Below are 20,195 nucleotides of genomic sequence, written 5' to 3' on the forward strand. Positions count from 1 at the left end.
TGTTCATTCTATTTCTACTTACTCTCAGTGTTGGTCTACATGGGGAAATTTACCAGCAGAACTATACCATTATAGGAGTGTCCACATGGGGAGTTGTATTGCTATAAGTAGAGTGTTATAATTGTACCTGTACATAGTTCTTCCAGTAAATTTCCCCATGGAGATAAGTCCTCAGACACTCTGGTGATGGGGTCCCTTTAGGGAGATAGAGCATGTATCTTTCTAACTAGCTAATGTCCTATCTACATATATCTGTGGGGACATGCATACATTTCCATGCTGTGTTTCCAGCATCATCCTTAATTTCTTACCTATGGTGACTAGTCCTAAGAAATTTACCTCTCACTTAATTAACCTTGGAAATATCAACGGAAAGCTAATTTGTACAAGCCTAGCCTACACTAAGCTCTTAAAGAGATGGTGATGACATAGTAAAATTGTACCCTGGAAAGTCAAAGAGATGTAAAGTCAACTTCATTTTGTTTCAGCAAAGCACACTGACCTCAGGGGACAACCTGAACAGCTATAGGGCAGTCAGGAAGAATTTTCAAGCTAATTACAAACAAGTATGTAATTAATGGGAATCTAAGAAACAGGGATCCTAAAAACTGCACATCCTCGCCTTCCCTCAACAGTCCTGTCTTGTGAGAGTCAGAGGAATTCCTACTTGGACATTATGGCCTTGGAGCACCATTGCCTGGTCCCTCATACAGCTATTCATACCAGTGCAAAATGAGCGTGGAAAATTGCTGTCATTTCACACTCACGTGCACTGGTGTAGATGAGTGCACAAGGCACAGGGTGATGGTGCATTGGGCCTTGTGAGAGAAGTGACGGTAGGAGAAGAGAAGGTGACTTTGGACCCTCGTTGTGCCAAGGCTATTTCTGAGCTCCCCGGTGTCAGTTTAATTCCCCTGCTCTGCCCTGAGCCTGGCACCTGACACCAGGAAAGCAGGGGTTGGCCAGGCTTCCCAGCAGAGATGGCCAAAGAGCAGGACAGGCAGGAAGGAAGGGGTAGCGGGGATGGGGTTGGCAAAGAGTCCAGCCCTAAGATTCCCCAGTGCCTGAGTGCTGGGATGGTTAGGGAGGCAGAGCTCAGAGGGGCCTGGAGAAGGCCCACTGATGTGACATAAAGGATAAGGTAACTGGGAGGTGTGCTGGAGGTACCAGGGCACATCCAAAGGGGTGAGAGGCTGGGGTAGGTGAGATGAGGGTTGGGAAGGGAACAAAACCCATTGGAGCACTGGGGAGGAGACGGGTTGACTGTGAGGGCCTAGGGAAAACACCAGGACACATTGGAGAATTTTTAAGTCCCTGGCTGATGCAATATGGCTTATGGGGAAGGGGAACATGCCCTATAGAGTGACAGCCCTATAGAAATTCAGGAACTGGATTATTTTATATGATGATGTCTCAAAATCTGTAACACTTTGGTGGCAGATAAGGGTTTCTATCTGTCCAGGAAAACTAAGGAAAGTAAGTCCATCATTAACACAGGACTCAACGCTGCTCACTAGTAGAATCCACTGTCCAAGCTTTCTGTTTTCTGACAAGTCTGGGAGTCTCCTTCTGCAAGATCTGCCTAGGGAGTCAGGCTGGAGGCAGGAATGATGAGGTGAAATTCTCCAGCCTGTGCTATGCAGGAGCTCCAACCAGATGGTCGCAATAGAGTGGTCTCTGGTGGCCTTATAATCTGAGTTTTATGAGTTATTAGAGGGAGGGGCAGCTGGCAGGGGGCCAGTAAGGGGACTGGTTTACATGGAAGGTGAGGAATGGCCAGTGGGCAGCTGAGAAGGGGGGTGGGGAACAGACCAGGGAAAGCTGGGGAGAGAGAGGCAGGGCAGTTCCCAGGGGGAGAGGGAGGAAGGGAGAGAAGGGGCAGCTGGTGAATGGTGAGAAAGGGACTGAAATTTGTTATGATCTTGTTTCTTTGGGCTCCCCCATCTGTCTGTCTGTCTATCACCTGTTTCTCTTGTCTTATAGTTAGGCTTGGTCTGTACTAAAGCTTATTTCTGTATAATTTACATTGCTCATGGGGTGTGAATAATCCACACCCCTGTGTGATGTAAGTTACACTGACCTAAGCGCGAAGGTGGAGTTGTTATGCTGACAGAAGCGCGCTCTCCCGTCGGCTTAGAGCATCTTCACCAGACTCACTACACATCGGTGCAGCTGCACCACTGTAGACAATCCCTGAGACTGGAAGCTCTTTGGGGCAGGGACTATCTTTTTGTTCTGTGTTTGCACAGTGCCTATCAGAGTGGGGTCTTGGTCCGTGACTAGGGCTCCTGAGCACTACAGCAATACAAATAAACAATAAATAAGTAAATGAATAAAATATGACTACTACTGAGACCCAATGGAGGGGGCAGGAATGGGGTGCAGACAGGGCCAGGGTACATAAGATATAAAATTCCCCGTTTCGTTAGGAAACTAGAAGTTACATTCTATCCCCAAGTGAATCAGTGGAGGCTGAGGACATGTTCTTCCTTTTCTTATTCTTGCGTAGTGGGGACAGCATGACTGTACAGACAATTACATTGATTTGTTATTCTCCTGCCCATGACGTACTTCGCCCGTTAATGTGGTGCCCTCCTTTCAGCATCTTCACCTTCGACTCCCGGAGAACGTACTGGCAGAATTTGTCGAGCTGTTCCAGGAACTCGGGCTGTAGGGCGCTGTCGGGGAGCGACTCCAGCTGCTTCATGTCCCTTTCGCTGGCTGGCCTGATAAACACGAAGCACTTGCGTGTGGGGAAGTAATCACGGATGCACTGACGTGGGAGGTTGTACTCCATCACCTCCCTTTTCCGGCCTGCACCAAGGGGAAACAGAGTACACAGCAATGCAGAGGAGAGAGAGAGAGAGAGAGAGAGAGAGAATAGTGAATTTGAACAGTCTGGAATAGGATGGTTTTGTCTCCAGCAGCTTGTCTCCCAGTAGAGCATCAATTCACCTGTCCTAGCTACTGCTGGCTTATCACCATGCAAAGGCAGGTCTATGCACATTCTGCTATGTGCTCACAACCCAGTTCCTTCAGTTTCCATCTTCCCAAATGAATACTTTCAAAGCAGGAATGACATTTAAAAACAAGAGTAGATAGTGTGACAGGGTAGCTGCCCCTAAGGGTGCTAGTGCCTAGTGGTCAGTCCACCCCACCACCTGGCAAGGCCCTGTATGGATTTGAAAGGCCCAATAATGATACACAAGGACCTGAGGAGGGACAGGGATAGCAAGGAAGCGGTCCCAGGAATAAGCAGTGGCTGGGAGAAAGACATGCACTGTCTCTTTAAAGCCCAGGACCAGAAGCCTGTTGGGGGGGGGCGGTTTTCCCTTCTTCCCCAACCAATTGGGGGATGAACTGGGAGAAAGGGGCCTGCATAAAGGCTGCCTCCTCCCTCACCCAGACTCAAGTGGCCAAGATAGGGGAAAATATGCCATTTTGGGCTCACATTTATGAAACTTGGGGTACGTCCATACTACCTGCCGGATCGGCGGGTAGCAATCGATTTCTCGGAGTTCGATATATCGCGTCTCATCTAGACGCGATATATCGAACTCCTAACATGCTCCCATCAACTCCGGAACTCCACCACTGAGAACGGCGGTGGCGGAGTCAACGGGGGAACCGCGGACGTCGATCCCGCGCTGTGAGGACGGGTAAGTAATTCGAACTAAGGTACTTCGACTTCAGCTACGCTATTTGCGTAGCTGAAGTTGCATACCTTAGATCGAACACCCCCCCCCAGTGTAGACCAGGCCTTAGTTGGTTTTTTAACCCATTTGTGACCCGAAGGATTTTCTTCTTAACTCTACAGGCTGGTGGTGCTTTTTCTCTGGGGTGTTTTTTTCCTTTGACCATGCTTCACCCCCTGCCTAGCACGACTGTGATGAACTAGCCCCTGCTACTGGTCTCTAAGCATGCACCCAAGCTGCTTCCTAACTCTATCCCCTTACCTGCATGCCACTCACGCTGGTGGCTCATATTCAATATGTGATCCCCTATAACCCCCTATATTTGTGCATTTGATTTTTCCTTCCCAAGTGCAGTACTTTGCTCTTGTCTTTATTGAAATTCATCTTCTTGATTTCAGACCAATTCTCCTATTTATTATAGATTCATAAATTCCAAGGCCCAAAGGGACCATTGTGATCATCTTGTCTGACCTCCCTCATAATACAGGCCAAAGAACTGACCTAAAACAATTCCTTGAGCAGATATTTTAGACAAACCTTCAATCTTGATTTTAAAATGGTCAGTGATGGAGAATCCACCATGATCCTTGATAAATTGTTCCAGTGGTTCATTACTCTCACTGTTAAAAATGTACACCTTATTTTCAGTCTCAATTTGTCAAGCTTCAACTTCCAGCCACTGGATTGTGTTAGACCTTTCTCTGCTAGATTGAAAAGCTCATTATGAAATAAGACTGTGATCAAGCCACCTATTAACCTTCTCTTTGTTAAGCTAAGTAGATTGAGCTCCGTGTAAGGCCGTTTTTCTAACCTTTAATTATCCTCATGGCTCTTCTCTGACCCCTGTCCAATTTATCAACATGGTTCTTGAGTTGGTGGCACCAGAACCGGACACAGGATTCCAGCAGTGGTCACATCAGTGCCAAATCCAGCAGTAAAACAACCTCTGTACTCCACAGCATCACACTGGGAGCTTATGTTCAGCTGATTACCCACTATGACCCCCAAGTCCTGTTCAGAGTCACTGCTTCCCAGGAGAGAGTCCCCCATCATTTAAGTATGGCCTATATTCTTTGTTCCTAGATGTATACATTTACCTGTATTAAAACATATGTTGTTTGTTAACACCAAGTTGACAAAGTGATCCAGATCACTCTGCATCGGAGACCTGTCCCCTTCATTATGTACCACTCCCTGAATTTTTGTGTTATCTGAAAACATTAACAGAGGGGATTTTATGTTTTCTTCTAGGTCATTGATAAAAATATTAGATAGTATAAGGCCAAGAACTGAACCATGCAGGATCCCACTGGAAACACAACCACTCGATGACGATTCTCCATTTGCAGGCACATTTTGAGATCTATCAGTTAGCCAGCTTTTAATCCATTTAATGTGTTACATGTCAATGTTATATATTTCTAGTTTTTTAATTAAACTGTCATGTAGTATCAAGTAATATGCTGTATATAAGTCTAAGTATATTACATCAATCAGCCTTGTAAGCTCATAAACCCCCCCATCAAGTTAGTTCCACAGGACCTATTTTCCATAAAGCTATGCTGATTGGGATTAACTATATTATCCTCCTTTAATTCTTTATTAACTGAGTCCTGCACTAGCTGCTCCATTATCTTGCCCAGGATCAGTGTTAGGCTTAGAGGCCTATAATTATGTGGGTTATCCCATTTAACCTTTTTTAATATTGGCACAATATTAGCGTGAGTTTAGATGAGACTCAATACACATGCAGTCCATTTATTGCATTGAAATAATTTTCTTTGATGCTTTCTCCAACTATTAAATAAAGTATTTTATTTTAAGGAGGCTGTTGGTCACTGCCACTGAGGAGGGACTCCCAAAGGGAAGAAACACAGGTGCCAAAACCCATTGGCCCTGCAGGGTTGTGATATTCCCCAGGGAACAATCTGGACTGGTGATCTGCTGCGTCCCCTCAGCTTGATAGCCTGGAGTGCCTTTTACACTCCTTTGCTGTGTAAGCCACCACTTCTGGTCCTGCTCACACACAGCCCCTAGCATGTAAAATCACTTCCAGCTGAATTATAGGAATGCTTCTAGCAAGCCACTCCTGAATTACCCTGCAGAGTGACACCTGCCAATTCCCAGTCTAAGCCTTGTCCTTCAGAAATATGCATCTTGTATTGCTCAGTACCCTCCTGGACAATACAAGCTCATGGGAAGTCCATCATCTCATCAAAGGAAAATGATATGCACAGACTTGTTATCCCAAGTGAAGGTTTCCAAACACTTCAATCCAAACACACATCAGTTTAGATAGAACAATAAAACAAGTGTATTAACTACAGAAAGCAAGATTAAGTGATTAGAAGTAGTAAGGCATAAAAGTAAGAATTGGCTACAAAGAAAATAAAAAGATAAAAACACAAGCTAATACCTAACTTAACAAGCTAAATGAACTTAAAAGCAAAAAGGTTTTTCTTACCAAAAGCTTACAGCAGGCTGTACTGGCTGGAAAGCCTCCCAGTCAGAACCCCTTCCCCAGTTCAATTGTTTCTTTTTGTCTTTCAAGTTGTGACGTTATATGAGTAAAATATGACCATGTATATCATTGTTCCTACCACAGTTATACAATTGCAACAAATCTTGCACAAAGTATGTAAAATGTCAATGGAAAAGTTACGATTTGTTGACTATGATTATCCTGTTTGTATGTGTATATTTTTGTATCTGAAGTTATGTTATTTCAAACACCCACAAGGTAGTTAGTTTATATCCAGTCTGGCCAGCACATTGTGAATGGAGTATCCAAGTTGTTGGCCCACTGAAGGACATTTAGCTCACACAATAGACCACAGAAGAGGCTTATTCCTGAGGACATTTTAGCAGAATATGGGTAATTTGGGTAATGGCTCCTGCTATGACTCATTGAAGCATGCAAAGGCATGTGACTTGCTCATGTGACCCTGGACTCCATATTGGGCTTGTACTTTCCCAGAAACTCAGACTGAGAACTTACCCTCCACATGGGACAAAGTATAAAAGCCCCCAGAAGTCTCTCCATTTTGCCTCTTTCCGGCTCTGATCTCTGGACTATGGACTTACACTAAAAAGAGAATTCTAACTAATGGACTGACGACCTTGCAATCTTTTTGATGTTGTCAGAGACATTACAAACCAGCAGTTTATTCCATCACTGCTTCACTCCAGCACTGATACAAGAATTCTGCAATTTTTGTATGTATTTGATGTCCTTAACTGTTTTAACTCTCTCCTCTTTCTTTTCTCCTGTAAATAAACGTTTAGATAATAAATGCTAAAGGATTGTCAACAGTGTGATTACTGGGTAAGTTCTCAGTTATATATTAAACTGGCTCTGTGGCTTATCTCTTGGGATCAGAAGAATCCTTTGTTGGATGTAATGGGTTTTCAGTCACCACTCATCATAAACTCTAGTGTTTGAGTGGTGAAATAAGGGATGAAATGCCAAAGAAGACAGCATTTCTGACTTCTTGTTTGCCAGTGTGGTGAGACAGAAGTTTACTTTTGTTATTGTTTTGGTATATTTTATGGAAGAATAACCACCAGTTTGGGGTGGGTCTGCCCCATTTCTCAGCAGTTTGTCCTGAATCTGGTATCTTTAGCTGTGACCTACTGAGGCATGGTGACACAAGTGTTGTAGCTGCTGTGAGTAGAGATGGGGAAAATAGGTGATTTGGAGGCCTCTGTTTCTCATTCTTATATCATTTTCCCCTCTTTGAAGATTACCTCCAGCTGGGATTCAGGCACCAGGCAGCCTGTTTACATGGAAACCTCCCCACTGTGTCTTTGCCAATATGTAATACTCTTGCTCACATCCTTCTTCCTGCCAAATAATGGCCACTTAACTAGGTAATAGCCCACTTGACTTTGTTGACATATGGCTTGGGTGTTTGAATCATGTTACAGCAATGTGATAGAATAGAATCTTATAACTACATACAATGGTGATACACATATTTTATCAGGACAATAATGTTCAGCAGATTATGATTTTTTCAAATGATATGTCACAAGATATACTTTGTACAGCATTTATCATAGTCTTGTAAAAAGGATGAACCTAAGGGTATAGCCTGTCACAAGTGTAATCAGCAGTTGGCGTAGATGGGGTGTTGTACCCAGGTATCTGAGAAGGATCACGAGACTCCACCCTGAGACAGGAAAGGGCAAAAAGCCAAACACCTGAGTGTGCACACTCAGAGAGACCAGACATGGGATCAAGGTGCAGTCAGGCCTGTAACTGTGAGAGAGAGTGACCAAGAATGTGAGGGGGCATGGATGTCTCACTGGGGAGGAAAGGGGCATATGTGAAAGGGCAGGGCACGGGGATGTAGCAGGGGGGAAGTGGGAATGCGTGGGGCATGGGGAAGCATCCGTATCTCCACAACTGATTCCCTTGTCACCCTTTCCCCTCCTGTGCTTTGGGCTAAACTTGCCCAGCAGGAGTTTGGCTCTGATGAACCTCATCTGGCCCATCAAAGGGGACTTCCCTCTGTAGAAGCACAGAAGCCAGAATGTGGCCTATAACCTTTAAGGCATCAGTGTCAGGTGAGGCCAGGTTATCTACCAATGAGAACTCTTGATACAAGTATGCAGTCTCCCTCACTCCACTGGCTCATTTCAACCAACAGAATTGCAACTTGGTAATCATTCAAGGAGGAAGGGAAGGGATGTGATTGGTTAAAATACATTTGGTGTCACAAGATCCCCTCAGCTATTGATTTGACCCTGTCTGTTAATACACAAAAACTTCACTGTGAAGCCATTAGTGCTGCTACACACAAACAACACTCCTGACTCAAATTCACACACACATACAAAGTAAAGCCACACAGTAGTGTGTCACCTCTGGTCCCAAGCACACGCTTCCTCATTGACACAGTAACTGCACATCCCAGACCAGGCACCACAACCTTAATTCTGCCCCCTTCTGCACACAGCTCTTTGCCAGATAACCAAACACTGCACCAGACAGTCCCAGGTGCCAGCACTAGGGGGGATAGTCTGGTAAAGGAGTGTGAGCAGAAGGGTTGTTGAAAGGGGAAATGGAAGACTGGCTTCCTTGGGGAGCAGAGTTCAGAAAACGGAGCGACGTCAATCAAACTTCTATGTGCCTGGCCCCCATCCATCAACCAGTCAGCTTGTGTGAACTCCACCTCCATCAACCAGGTTTGTATGCACAGCATGCATGCTTTCAGTAACCCTCAATCAAACATTTTGTTTAAAAAGTGCACTGCCTTTTGCACCAGATCTGGTCAGGAGCCACTTCTCTACCAAGTTTAGTGTAGCTAGATCAGTGGTTCTCAACCTATTTACCATTATGGGCCACATCCATTGCTAACTGTATGGCCCTGAGGATGTCACATGAGACTGAGCTCTGTGCTGACTGGGCGCAGATTGAGAACCACTGGCCCAAAGTCACTTAAAAACAAGCCCCAAAGTAGCCCAATCGATTTATTGAAATAAAGGGTCTGGAAATGGCCAGCAGGGGACGGGCAGGCGGTTGCTGTCAGCTTCAGGCAGCCCAGGGCACGCTGAAGCCTGGAGCATGCTCATTCCCCGCTCCGCCTCTCCAGAGGTGACACATAGCTATGGCTAGTGGTGGGGGGTACATGCTCCCACCATTTCTCTCAACGCCTCTGGCACAGATGCCCAGAAATGAGGAGGCAGCGCGCCCCCTGGGGGTGGCAATCTCAGTCATCCCCTTCTCTTCCCCCTCCCACATCCAGTCCCCCCTGCTCTCCCCACCCCATCCCCTTTCTTCTCCACACTGTCCCCTACCCCAGTCCCCATCCCCTTCTCTTCCCCCTGCCCTGTCCCTCCCTCTTCCTTCCCCACTGCCTCTTCCCCCGACCCTCTTGCCCTGCCCCCCCCCATTGGCACTCACCAGTTGTACAGAAATAGGACCCAGCACACACAGAAGACAAGGACCACGGGCACTAGGATGCAGGAGGCAGTGTCCTGTCAGCATCAGCTGGGGAGAGAGACTGAGCGAGCCGCCTCCTTCCCCACCAGGCTGAGCAGAGCAAGCCCTGCTCAGTGCTTGGAGAAATCGGGGGTGGGGATGCTGTGGGGGTCCAATGCCCCCCCTCCCCAAACTACACCCACAGCTGGCAGAGGTGGATGACCGTGTCTCCCCCTGCGCGTGGTAACCTGGCAATGTGTTCCTGCTGTGTGGGGAGACAGGACAGAGGAAGCAGCATGCTGCTGGCAGACTGCAGACTGAGTTCCTTCCCCGCCACAGGGCGCTGCAGACTGAGAACCACTGAGCTAGATACCGTGTTTTAAAGAGAGATTGATAAACAAATAAAGCTGGCTTCCAAGGAAATAGTTCAGCCAGAGTTCAAACTCAAAGGTTTTCTGTTAAAATTCATAATGAGAAACCAAACAAAAAGTGCACTAACAACTCAAAGTATAAAAACTAAGCCTGTGTGAAATCTCACACTGATTGTCAGCATTGTTATTTGTTATTCGTGTTACTGTATCGCCTAGAAACCCCAGTCATGGATCAGGACCCCATGGTGTCAGGTCCTGTACAAACACAGAACTTGATGGTCCCTGCTCCAGAGATTTTACAGTGTGAGTATAAGACAAGAGACAGGCAGATAGAAAGAGGAAGGAGCACAAGAAAACAAGGGAACAACGTCATTCAGTATTATCAGCAGTGGTTTCTGCACACCAGCTGCCTAACCATTGTCAAGTTTGTATGGAGGCTAATGAGGTACCTTTGCGTGTGTTTACAGGGAGTGCCTTCCAAGCGCGAGGGGCAGCACAGGACAATAATTCATAAAGATCAATTGAAACAAATGCTATTTTGTTCAGCACCAAGGGGCTGGTTTCAAAATGTAAGAAGTGGCTGACAGAGGCTGGCATCACAGGCTGACTGGAGGCAGGGGTCAAGTGCTTGATGACAGATTGTGGACAGGCTGTGAAGGGCCTTGAAAGTGAAGACAAGCAGCTTATGTTTGAAGTGACAGAAGGGGGAGTCACTGGAGGGACTCAAAGAGAAAGGTCAGATGGTCAAAGTGACAAATTAGGAAAATGATCTTTGCAGCAGCATTCCGAATAGATCTGAGTGGGACAATGTTACATTTGTCAAGGCCAGAGAAAAGGATGTTGCAGTAATTGAGATGTGAGATGAAGAAAGCCTGGGCTATGTGGATAGATAGGAAAGATTGAGAAGGGAACCTGGCTCTGGGGAAAGGAAATTCTTCCCCACCCAGGGGTCCCTCATCAGCCAGCAGCTCTGCAGAGCTAAGACTCACTCTGCTAGGCCCAAGCAGTCTCCATTTTCCAGCAGAGACATCAACTCTAAGCCACCAGGAGCTAGGGTGACCAGATGTCCTGATTTTATCGGGACTGTCCCGATACTTACTTATTTGTTCTGCATCCCGACCAATGTTTGGTCAGGACCCGGAATTGTCCCGATATTTTGCCCTCTGGCGCACAGGCAGAGGGGGCTCACGCCACCCCCCGCCCCGGCCCCGCCCTGACTCCGCCCCTTCCCTGCCCCATTGGTTCCCTCCCCAAATTCCCACCCCCAAGCCCTGCCCCCTCACTGCCCCATTGGATCCCTCCCCAAATCCTTGCCCTAGCCCCGCCTCTTCCCCAAGCATGCTGCATTCCTCCTCTTCCCCCCTCCCTCCCAGGCTTGCGCTAATCAGCTGTTTAGCAGTGCAAGCGCTGGAGGGAGGGGAGAGAAACAGGACACAGCAGGAGGCGGAGCGGAGGTGAGCTGGTGTGGGGGGGGGGGCGTGAAGCTGCGGGTAGGTGCTCAGACCCCACCAATTTTTCTTATGCTCCACCGGCTCTTTGAGTCCTTTTTTATTTTTGCTTTGCCGGCATCCCCTCCCCGGCATCCCGATATTTCACATCTCTCATCAGGTCACCCTACCAGGAGCCTCCATAATAATCAGAACAAAAAAACCTTAGTGACTTAGCTCAAGAACAACCTAGTTTCTTCACTAACATCATACGTGTAGGTGGGCTTGGATAATTAGATTTTTATCAGTAAATGTCAATTTCACCATACACAGAAACTGATTAATAATCAAAATTTACAAATAGGCAAACTAAGAAAAATGTGCTTGAGAACTTATTAGAGCTTGATTAAAGGCTATTCACTTTGTATATTTAAACATATGATGTTGACAATTTGTGTTTTCATGGTAATAAAGCTTTAACTTTTTGAATCTCAACATCTATGATCATTAAATAATTATTGTCTGATCCATCACTGTCTGACTCATGCATAATTTCCCACAGCTGTGAAAATTTAAACAGATTAAATTAAAAATGTTTAAAACTCATAATTTTGCACAACTGTGAAAATTTAAATAGACACAAATTTAAAAAAAATGCTTTGAAGAACCTTTGTTATTCCATTATTGAGAAAGATCATGTAGGAGAAAAAAAGATCTGACACTGAGAGCTAAATTTTTGAAATGGCCCATTTTAAAATTAATTTTAACTCAAACAAATTCATGGATTTACTTTTAAATTCTCAGAAAATTAATTCAGTAGTAAGTGCTGTGATTCTAGGGAAGTTCCTATATTTTTCATATATAACATAGAGGTTGGATCCCTGCTTTAACTGCAAACTCAAACTTCAGCATGGAGTTGTGAGCAGCATCCCCATAATAGGTTGGTTACAGTAACATGACAGTAGGTGTCCACAAAGCTGTACTAAAGTAGCACAACAGAGCGCTATGTGGTTATGGAAATCTTTCACTGGGTGCAACTGTAAATCCTTCTACCATATGTGAAAACCTACCATGCAGCCCACTCTTCCTCCATTTCATTGTAAGTGGGTGACCTTGTTTGTCTGTTTGGTTTTTCTTTTAGTTTCCTTAAAGTTTACAAGCGTGGTCTGTTGGGGCTTGTGCGTTTGTTTGGACATGCACTGTTGTTGTAGCCATGTCAGTCGCAGGATATTAGAGAGACAAGGTGGGTGAGGTAATACCTTTTATTGAACCAACTTCAGTTGGTGAGGGCAGGCCTACACTTAAAATGCTGCACCAACCCTGCTGCATTGCTGTAGCACTTCAGTGAATCATAGAATCTCAGGGTTGGAAGGGACCTCAGGAGGTCGTCTAGTCCAACCCCCGCTACCTATGCTGAGAAGAGGGCCTTCTGTCAATGTAGTGGCTTCACAGTGACGTTTTTGTGTATTAACAGAGGCAGTAGCTATGTTGCTGTGAGAAGCCTTCCTATCGACCTAATGCTGTCTACACCAGGGGCCTAGGTTGGTATAACTGCGCCACTCAGGGGTGTGGATTTTTCACAACCATGAGTCATGTAGTTATATTAGGGTGACCATACGTCCCCCATTTGCAGGAGTTATTTCCCAGATGAGGTACTGTGTCCCTGGGCAAACCAAATCCCCAGAAGAGTCCCCGGTTCACAAAACTCATCACCGAATACCCTTACTTTTAATTTCTCGTGTTAGTAATTATGTCTAATGCACAAATGCATTAGAGATGAATATCCTCAGAATGTTTCTATCACTGTTATTATTACTGTTAGCTACAACATAGATGTCACAGCAGTATTGCAATTGCCATAGCTATGACACTGACTGAATGGCATGCGACATAGAACACATGCAAGATTTGGTGTAAAGTGAAAATGGCATTGTCAAAAATGCATAAATGCTGCTTTAATAAGCAGCTTCAAATGGATTTTCCATATTTACAACCAACTGGAAAGAAACATCTGTATTATGTTCAAAGGCCAGTCAGTATTTTCCATTTGAAGTGGAGGCAAGACATCTATAAAAGAACACAGAGTTATCACTAAACATAAAGCTGCACTTACAGCAAGTGCTAGTTCAAGTTCTGCTACTGATTTTTCCCACAAAGTTGAGCCAAGACATAAGAACAACCATATTAAGTCAGAGCAAAGGTCCATCTAGCCCAGTATCCTGTCTACCGACAGGGGCCAATACCAGGTGTCCCAGAGGGAGTGAACCTAACAGGCAATGATCAAGTGATCTCTCTCCTGCCATCCATCTCCACCCTCTGACAAACAGAGGCTAGGGACACCATTCTTACCCATCCTGGCTAATAACCATTAACGGACTAAACCTCCATGAATTTATCCAGTTCACTTTTAAACCCTGTTATAGTCCTAGCCTTCACAACCTCCTCAGGCAAGGAGTTCCACAGTTTGACTGTGTACTGCGTGAAGAAGAACTTCCTTTTATTTGTTTTAAACCTGCTGCTCATTAATTTCATTTGGTGTCCTCTAGTTCTTATATTATGGGAGCAAGTAAATCACTTTTCCTTATTCACTTTCTCTACACCACTCATGATTTTATATGCCTCTATCATATCCCCACTTAATCTCCTCTTTTCCAAGCTGAAAAGTCCTAGTGTCTTTAATTTCTCCTCATATGAGACCTTCTCCAAACCCCTAAACATTTTAGTTGCCAGAGTGAGCATGACCTACCAAGAAGGGATATATGCACATCATACTGTTAGATATAATCACAGTTTCAGGTCAATGGACTGTACTTTCAATTTAAATAAAAAATTCAGCAATCCAAAATTCTCATGTTCATGGACAAAGTGTGAAGCAATTGTTGCAAATGTTTTTGCTCCATGGGCAAATGATGAACTAATTGATGACCAGAAAGACAATGAATACATGGCACTGCCTGCTGATGCATTGAATAACAGACATGTAAAATTGCTTCCTGTATTGGTTTGTTATTTTAAGCTTTATGAAGGCAGTTCGTGTGTGCAAACTAAACGTGTGTATTTTGTCAAACTTAAGGGAGAGATGTCCAAACTTACTGCAGCTGAGATAATTAACGTTATTAATAAGCGTGGAATCAAAAATAAGGTTGAAGCATTCTCAGCAGAAAAAACAAAAACAAATATTGGTGGGCTATACAGTTATGGAAGAGAAAATTGCACACCAAAGTAAAAACAAGCTTAAAAAGGGAAGTGATAGCTCTGGATGCCCTACTCACATGATGCACAACTCTGCCCAAACTGTAAGGGATATAATCTCAGTAGACCAGTGTTTCCCAATCTTTTCCAGTCTCCACTCTTACTTCAATAAAAAGATTGTGTGTCACACCCCTGCCACATACTTAAATTATTATAACAAAACTTACTTTTAATGAGAAATTTGAGCTTGTCTTGAGATACAGAATCATAGGTGCTGACTCCATGGGTGCTCCAGGGCTGGAGCATCCACATAAAAAGATGGGTGCTCAGCACCCACCAGCAGCCCCCTCATCAGTGCCTCCTGCCCACCAGTGGCTCGCCAATCAGCACCTCACCCTCCCCACAGTGCCTCCTTGCACTCTGGTGATCAGCTGTTCATCAGCGTGCAGGAGGTGCTGGGAGGGATGGGGGGAGGAGCGAGGGTGGGCTGCGCTCATGGGAGGGGGCAGAATGGGAATGTGAAGAGGCGGGGTGGGGGCGGGACAGGGGTGGGGCCTTGAGGAAGGGATGGATTGGGGATGAGGCCTGGGGCATAGCCAGAAGGAGCACTCCATGGCACATTAGAAAGTCGGCACCTGTGTTCTGGCCAGAAATATTGACAGTGCAACTCGGTGTTCTTGCTCCACCAATATCAGATGCCACTGTCAATCAGAATGAATCCAAAGATATGTTGCCAAACTTAATTTTAAAAGAGTGGTCCATCCTTAATTCGGCAAGATGCTCTTGAGTCATTATTGTAGAATTCTTAGCATTTCCTGTTGCAGGGGAAATCCAGGAATCCCAGACTTGGTCAAAATCTTCTATATAAGTTGAAGGAAAATATGAGCTGAATTTTTCCAGATTTCAAAATACTCCCCATAGGATCTGCCATGTTTTCCAGGGGAAACATCTCTATTGTGCCTTTTGTTACTTTTTTTCACATCATAGTGCTAACTTAGGTCTAAGCCCATGCAGTTTATCCACGCAGGAGAAAAGAGTCTCATTTCTACCTTGCGTTTTCCTGTTCACTTCATTGAGGCAGTGGAATGTATCAGTCAGGGAGGGAAGTTTTGCACACCATGCCATATCAGCGATTAAGTCCACATATGCGGATTCCTCCAAAGTTAAGAACATTTTTAACTCCTCTCTCAGCTCATATAAACATGGGAGACGTTTTCCATGGGAAAGCCAGTATATTTATGTATGCAAAAGTAAATTCTGGTGTTCTGCTCCAATTTCCTCGCACAACAATGAGAAAAAGCAACATTTTAACGATCATGATTTTATTAAGTTCACCATCTTTACTGCTTCATCTAATACCAAGGAAAGTTCTTCTGGTAATGTTTTGGCCATGAGAGCTTCACAGTGCAGGAAACAGTGGGTCACCAGCACATCTGGGTTTTGTACTTTGACCTTGCCCCTTCATTTTGCTGGTCATAGAGGCTGTGCCATCTGTGCAAACACTCATACAATTTTTCCATTGCAATTCTCCCTCCCTAAGGTAGGCCATTGTCACCCTGAAAATTTCCTCTCCAGTCGTATGACCTGGCATTTGTCTGCAAAATATATTTTTTTCTTTTATACTATCCCCATCAACATACCTGACATCAGCCAAGAGTTGAGCATAACTACAGTAACTCCTCACTTAAAGTCATCCTGGTTAATGTTGTTTCACTGTTATGTTGCTGATTAATTATGGAACATGCTTGTTTAAAGTTGTGCAATGCTCCCTTCTAATGTCATTTGGCAGCTACTTGCTTTGTCTACTGCTTGCAGGAAGAGCAGCCCATTGCAGCTAGCTGGTGGGGGCTTGGAACCAGGGTAGACCGGCAGCTCCCCCTATCCGCTCCCCGCTCCCCTAAGTGCCCTGTGCTGCACCACCCAGCAGGCTAGCAATTGCAGCTGTCCCTCTGTGCAGCACTGCCATGTGCTGTTCCTGCCCTCTGCCTTGGAGCTGCTCCCCGAGACTCCTGCTTGCTGTTTGTGTGTGTGGGGGGGGATAGAGGGGAAGGAAGAGGGGGGCTGTCAGGGTGTCCCCCTCCCCCCTGCTCCTGCACCCTGCTTACCCCATCTTCCATAGAGCAGGGGGGACACACCAGGGCTCAGGACGGAGGGACGGAGGGAGCTTGCAGTAGCTGGTCTCAGCAAGCTGATCTAATTAACAAGGCAGTGTACTTAAAGGGGAAATGCACATATTTCTCTCTCACACATACCCCCTCCCTCCATTCCTGCTGCCTTGTAGAGTGAGAGAGTTAACCCTTGAGGACTCAGCCAATTGCTAGTTCATCATTTAGCAGTAAGGGAAATATCCCACCCTCTGACTCCTCCATCTCAACAAAGCTTCACAATCATCATCACTGTGTACAAGTATTCAATTGTTTGTTTAAAACTTATAATGTGTGTGTGTGTATATATAGTCTTTTGGCTGGTGAAAAAAATTTTTTCCCTGGAACCTAACATTTACATTAATTCTTATGGGGAAATTGGATTGGCTTAACCTCATTTCGCTTAAAGTCGCTTTTTTCAGGAAAATAACTACAACATTAAGTGAGATGTTACTGTACTGAGATCTGGTGATTTTTCAGGGTGCAGTGCCAATCTTCTGCTTGATTTTTTTCTTGGAGCACAGTCTCAATGTCAGCTGATGCCATCAATGCGGTGACTTATATTATCTAAAAAGAGAACTTTTGCAATTTAATTGACTGCATTTGCACTTAACATTACTCTCACCATTTTCTTTGCATGCTGGTAAAATTAATGTTTCTGTGACTGTATATGACTTTTTCACTGTCGCTACAAGATCAGCACCAAGTAGCTTGCTTCCAGTGGTTTATCAGAAACTGTTACACAGCCTTTCATCATTTGCACTTGTTTTTCATTTTGATCTTTCAAATGCTCAAAAAATATTTGCCCTTGTTGGGAAGGTATAGATGTTTCCTTGTGAGGTGTTGTTTTAACTTACTTGGCATCATTGCATGGTTTGAGAGTTTCTCCCCACGCACAAGACATCGTAGAAGAGGGCAAGATGATTCACCTATAAGTGAAAATCCAAATTGCAAATAACTCTTACAGTAGAATCAATTCACCACTGTGACTTTCTTATGTTCATGTTCAGCTTCATCATTGAAAGTACACGTGGAGGCACCAGAATCTCTTTTCTTCAAATATTTGTCCATTTTCAAGTCTTCAGTTCAAAATTTACCACTGTAACTTAATGGTTGATAAGAAAATACAGCTACCACATGATACCACGTGAATAGCAAGGGCATTTGCGCATACCATGTGTAACATCTGTCTTACACACTGTGACACTGAGCCAGTGATGGTTAAGCTAAGTGATCATCATTTAAGAACATATTAGGGAAGTATTGCAATGGTAAACAGGGCATTTCTTGGAGATAATTATCAAAGACATGTTAGATAGTCCAGAGTGTCTGAAATGCTACTTTGTATTGTCAAAGAATTAGAAGTAAATACTAATTGTATTTGTGTTTACCTATATCTGTTAGAAGTTTCACAATGTGATCTCATTAACTGGTAAATAATTTCTCTTCCTGTATTTAACTATGTTCTGTTGATTCAGAGATCAAAAGGGGATATTAACATTTAGATGAAACTTGGGTGTAATAATATCATTGTCTATATTTCTCTTTGGAGTTTGTAGTAAACTGTTTATGAACTGCTTAATGGAGAATTGATTTATGCTGATTAATGCAACTAATTACCTGTGTATTGTGATGGAGCAAGGCCGGATGGCTACAGGAAAGTATTGAGGAGCAGGTATGTTAGCTCCAGGCTAAGCAAATCCCTAGTACCATGGGAACCAAAATGGCAGTTGCTCCAGGCTAATCAAGGCACCTAGGGCCAATTAAGAACTTTCTAGAAGGCACTGGAGAGAGCTACATTGATTGGAGCACCTGCAGCCAATCAGAACAGGCTAATCAAGGCACCTGGGACCAATTAAGAACTTTCTAGAAGGTACCGGAGAGAGCTACATTGATTGGAGCACCTGCAGCCAATCAGGACAGGCTAATCAAGGCACCTGGTATAAAAAGGGGAGCTCACTCCAGTCTAGGGAGGAGGAGCCAGAGGAAAGACGTGCTCATGAGGAGCTGGGAGCAAGAGACACAAGGAACTAAGAACTGAGAGGGGGTACTTCTGGAGGATTGAGGAAAACACCATACAATCTAGCAGCATCAGACACCAGGAGGATCCTGTGGTGAGGATAAAGAAGGTGCTTGAAGGAGGCTATGGGGAAGTAGCCCAGGGAGCTGTAGCGGTCAAGCAGCGGTTACAAGTAGCACTATAGGGACTGCTGCAATTCACAGGGCCCTGGGCTGGAACCCGGAGTAGAGGGCGGGCCCGGGTTCCCCCCTAGCCCCGCTACTCCTAATCAGACATAGGAGTAGTTGATCCAGACTATGGGTTTCATCCAAGGGGAAAACCATTGAGGGGAAGAAATCCGCCAATAAGCGCAGGACCTACTAGAGGAGAGGAGGAACTTTGCCACAGTATACATAGGAAATAGGAGTATTGCTTCGAAAGCCATAATGTATATTATCTATTCGTCATCCGGGAAGGCCCCAGCTGTGTTATCTGCTGTGAAGATGCTAATCATAACCCGCCAGAGAACTATAAATGAACTTTGGGACCTGATCCTTTTTTCATCTCACATCTATTTAAGCATCCAGGGAAGGTTACGTTACAAGACTGAGGTCTCCAGGTACTCTGGACTGTCCCTGAAAATTTTTATGGAAGGATTTGAACAAACTTTATACGTGGACTCCCTGTTGGACTATAACTTTTAAACTGATTCCATGAGGATTTTATAAATCAGCATCTCAACCATCTCTGCTACAAAACTGACCTAAGAACTCTATCCATATCTGTATGTATAATGGTCTTTTAACCACAATACTCTCTCTCTCTCTTTTCTTTTTAACTAAATCTTGGATTAGTTAATAAGAATTGGCTGTAAGCATGTATTGAGGTGAGATCTGAAACATTCACTGACCTGGTGGGTAATGTGTCCAATATCTTGGGATTGGTAGAACTTTATATATGGTGAACAAGATTTTAAGTAATCCTCACCATATTTGATTTGGCTGTCTGGGTGGGAGACCAGGTCTGGGTTGCTTTAAGGGAGACCAGGGCTTCGAAGGGTATGTCTATACTACCCACTGGATCGGCGGGTAGCGCTCAATCGATCGGGGTGTGTGTCAATTTATCACCTCTAGTCTAGAGGCAATAAATCAACCCCCGAGCGCTCTCCCATCAACCCCCCCCCCCCAGTGTAGACCAGGCCTAAGTAACCAGTAAGGTAGTATAGAACTGTTTTGTGCATGACTTGGTGAATCTAATTAGTAGAACGGACCACCAATGTTGGGGATTGTCTGCTCCATCCTTTGAGCAATCTCTGTGTGGCTTCACAGTGACCATGGTCACACATGTACACCCAAAGAGCAACAGCACACAATGGCGTTTGATTGTGACATTAATTGAAAGAAATGAGAATTTTTTTCTCCTCACAAGTGACTTCTAAAAT

The 20,195-nt window shown here is 44.7% G+C and overlaps 1 protein-coding gene across 1 annotated transcript in view; it reads right to left on the reverse strand.

Annotated features, from left to right (window-relative positions):
- LOC123352005 (guanylate-binding protein 1-like) overlaps nucleotides 1-20,195 on the reverse strand; it is a 174,153-nt gene that overhangs the window by 68,646 nt on the left and 85,312 nt on the right. Inside the window, exon 5 of the mRNA XM_044991689.1 lies at nucleotides 2,572-2,814. Within this exon, the coding sequence (XP_044847624.1) occupies nucleotides 2,572-2,814 (243 nt within the window). The remainder of the gene's footprint in view (nucleotides 1-2,571; nucleotides 2,815-20,195) is intronic.

This window comes from Mauremys mutica, chromosome 17 (assembly GCF_020497125.1).
Source record: "Mauremys mutica isolate MM-2020 ecotype Southern chromosome 17, ASM2049712v1, whole genome shotgun sequence".
Classification (NCBI taxonomy): domain Eukaryota; kingdom Metazoa; phylum Chordata; order Testudines; family Geoemydidae; genus Mauremys; species Mauremys mutica.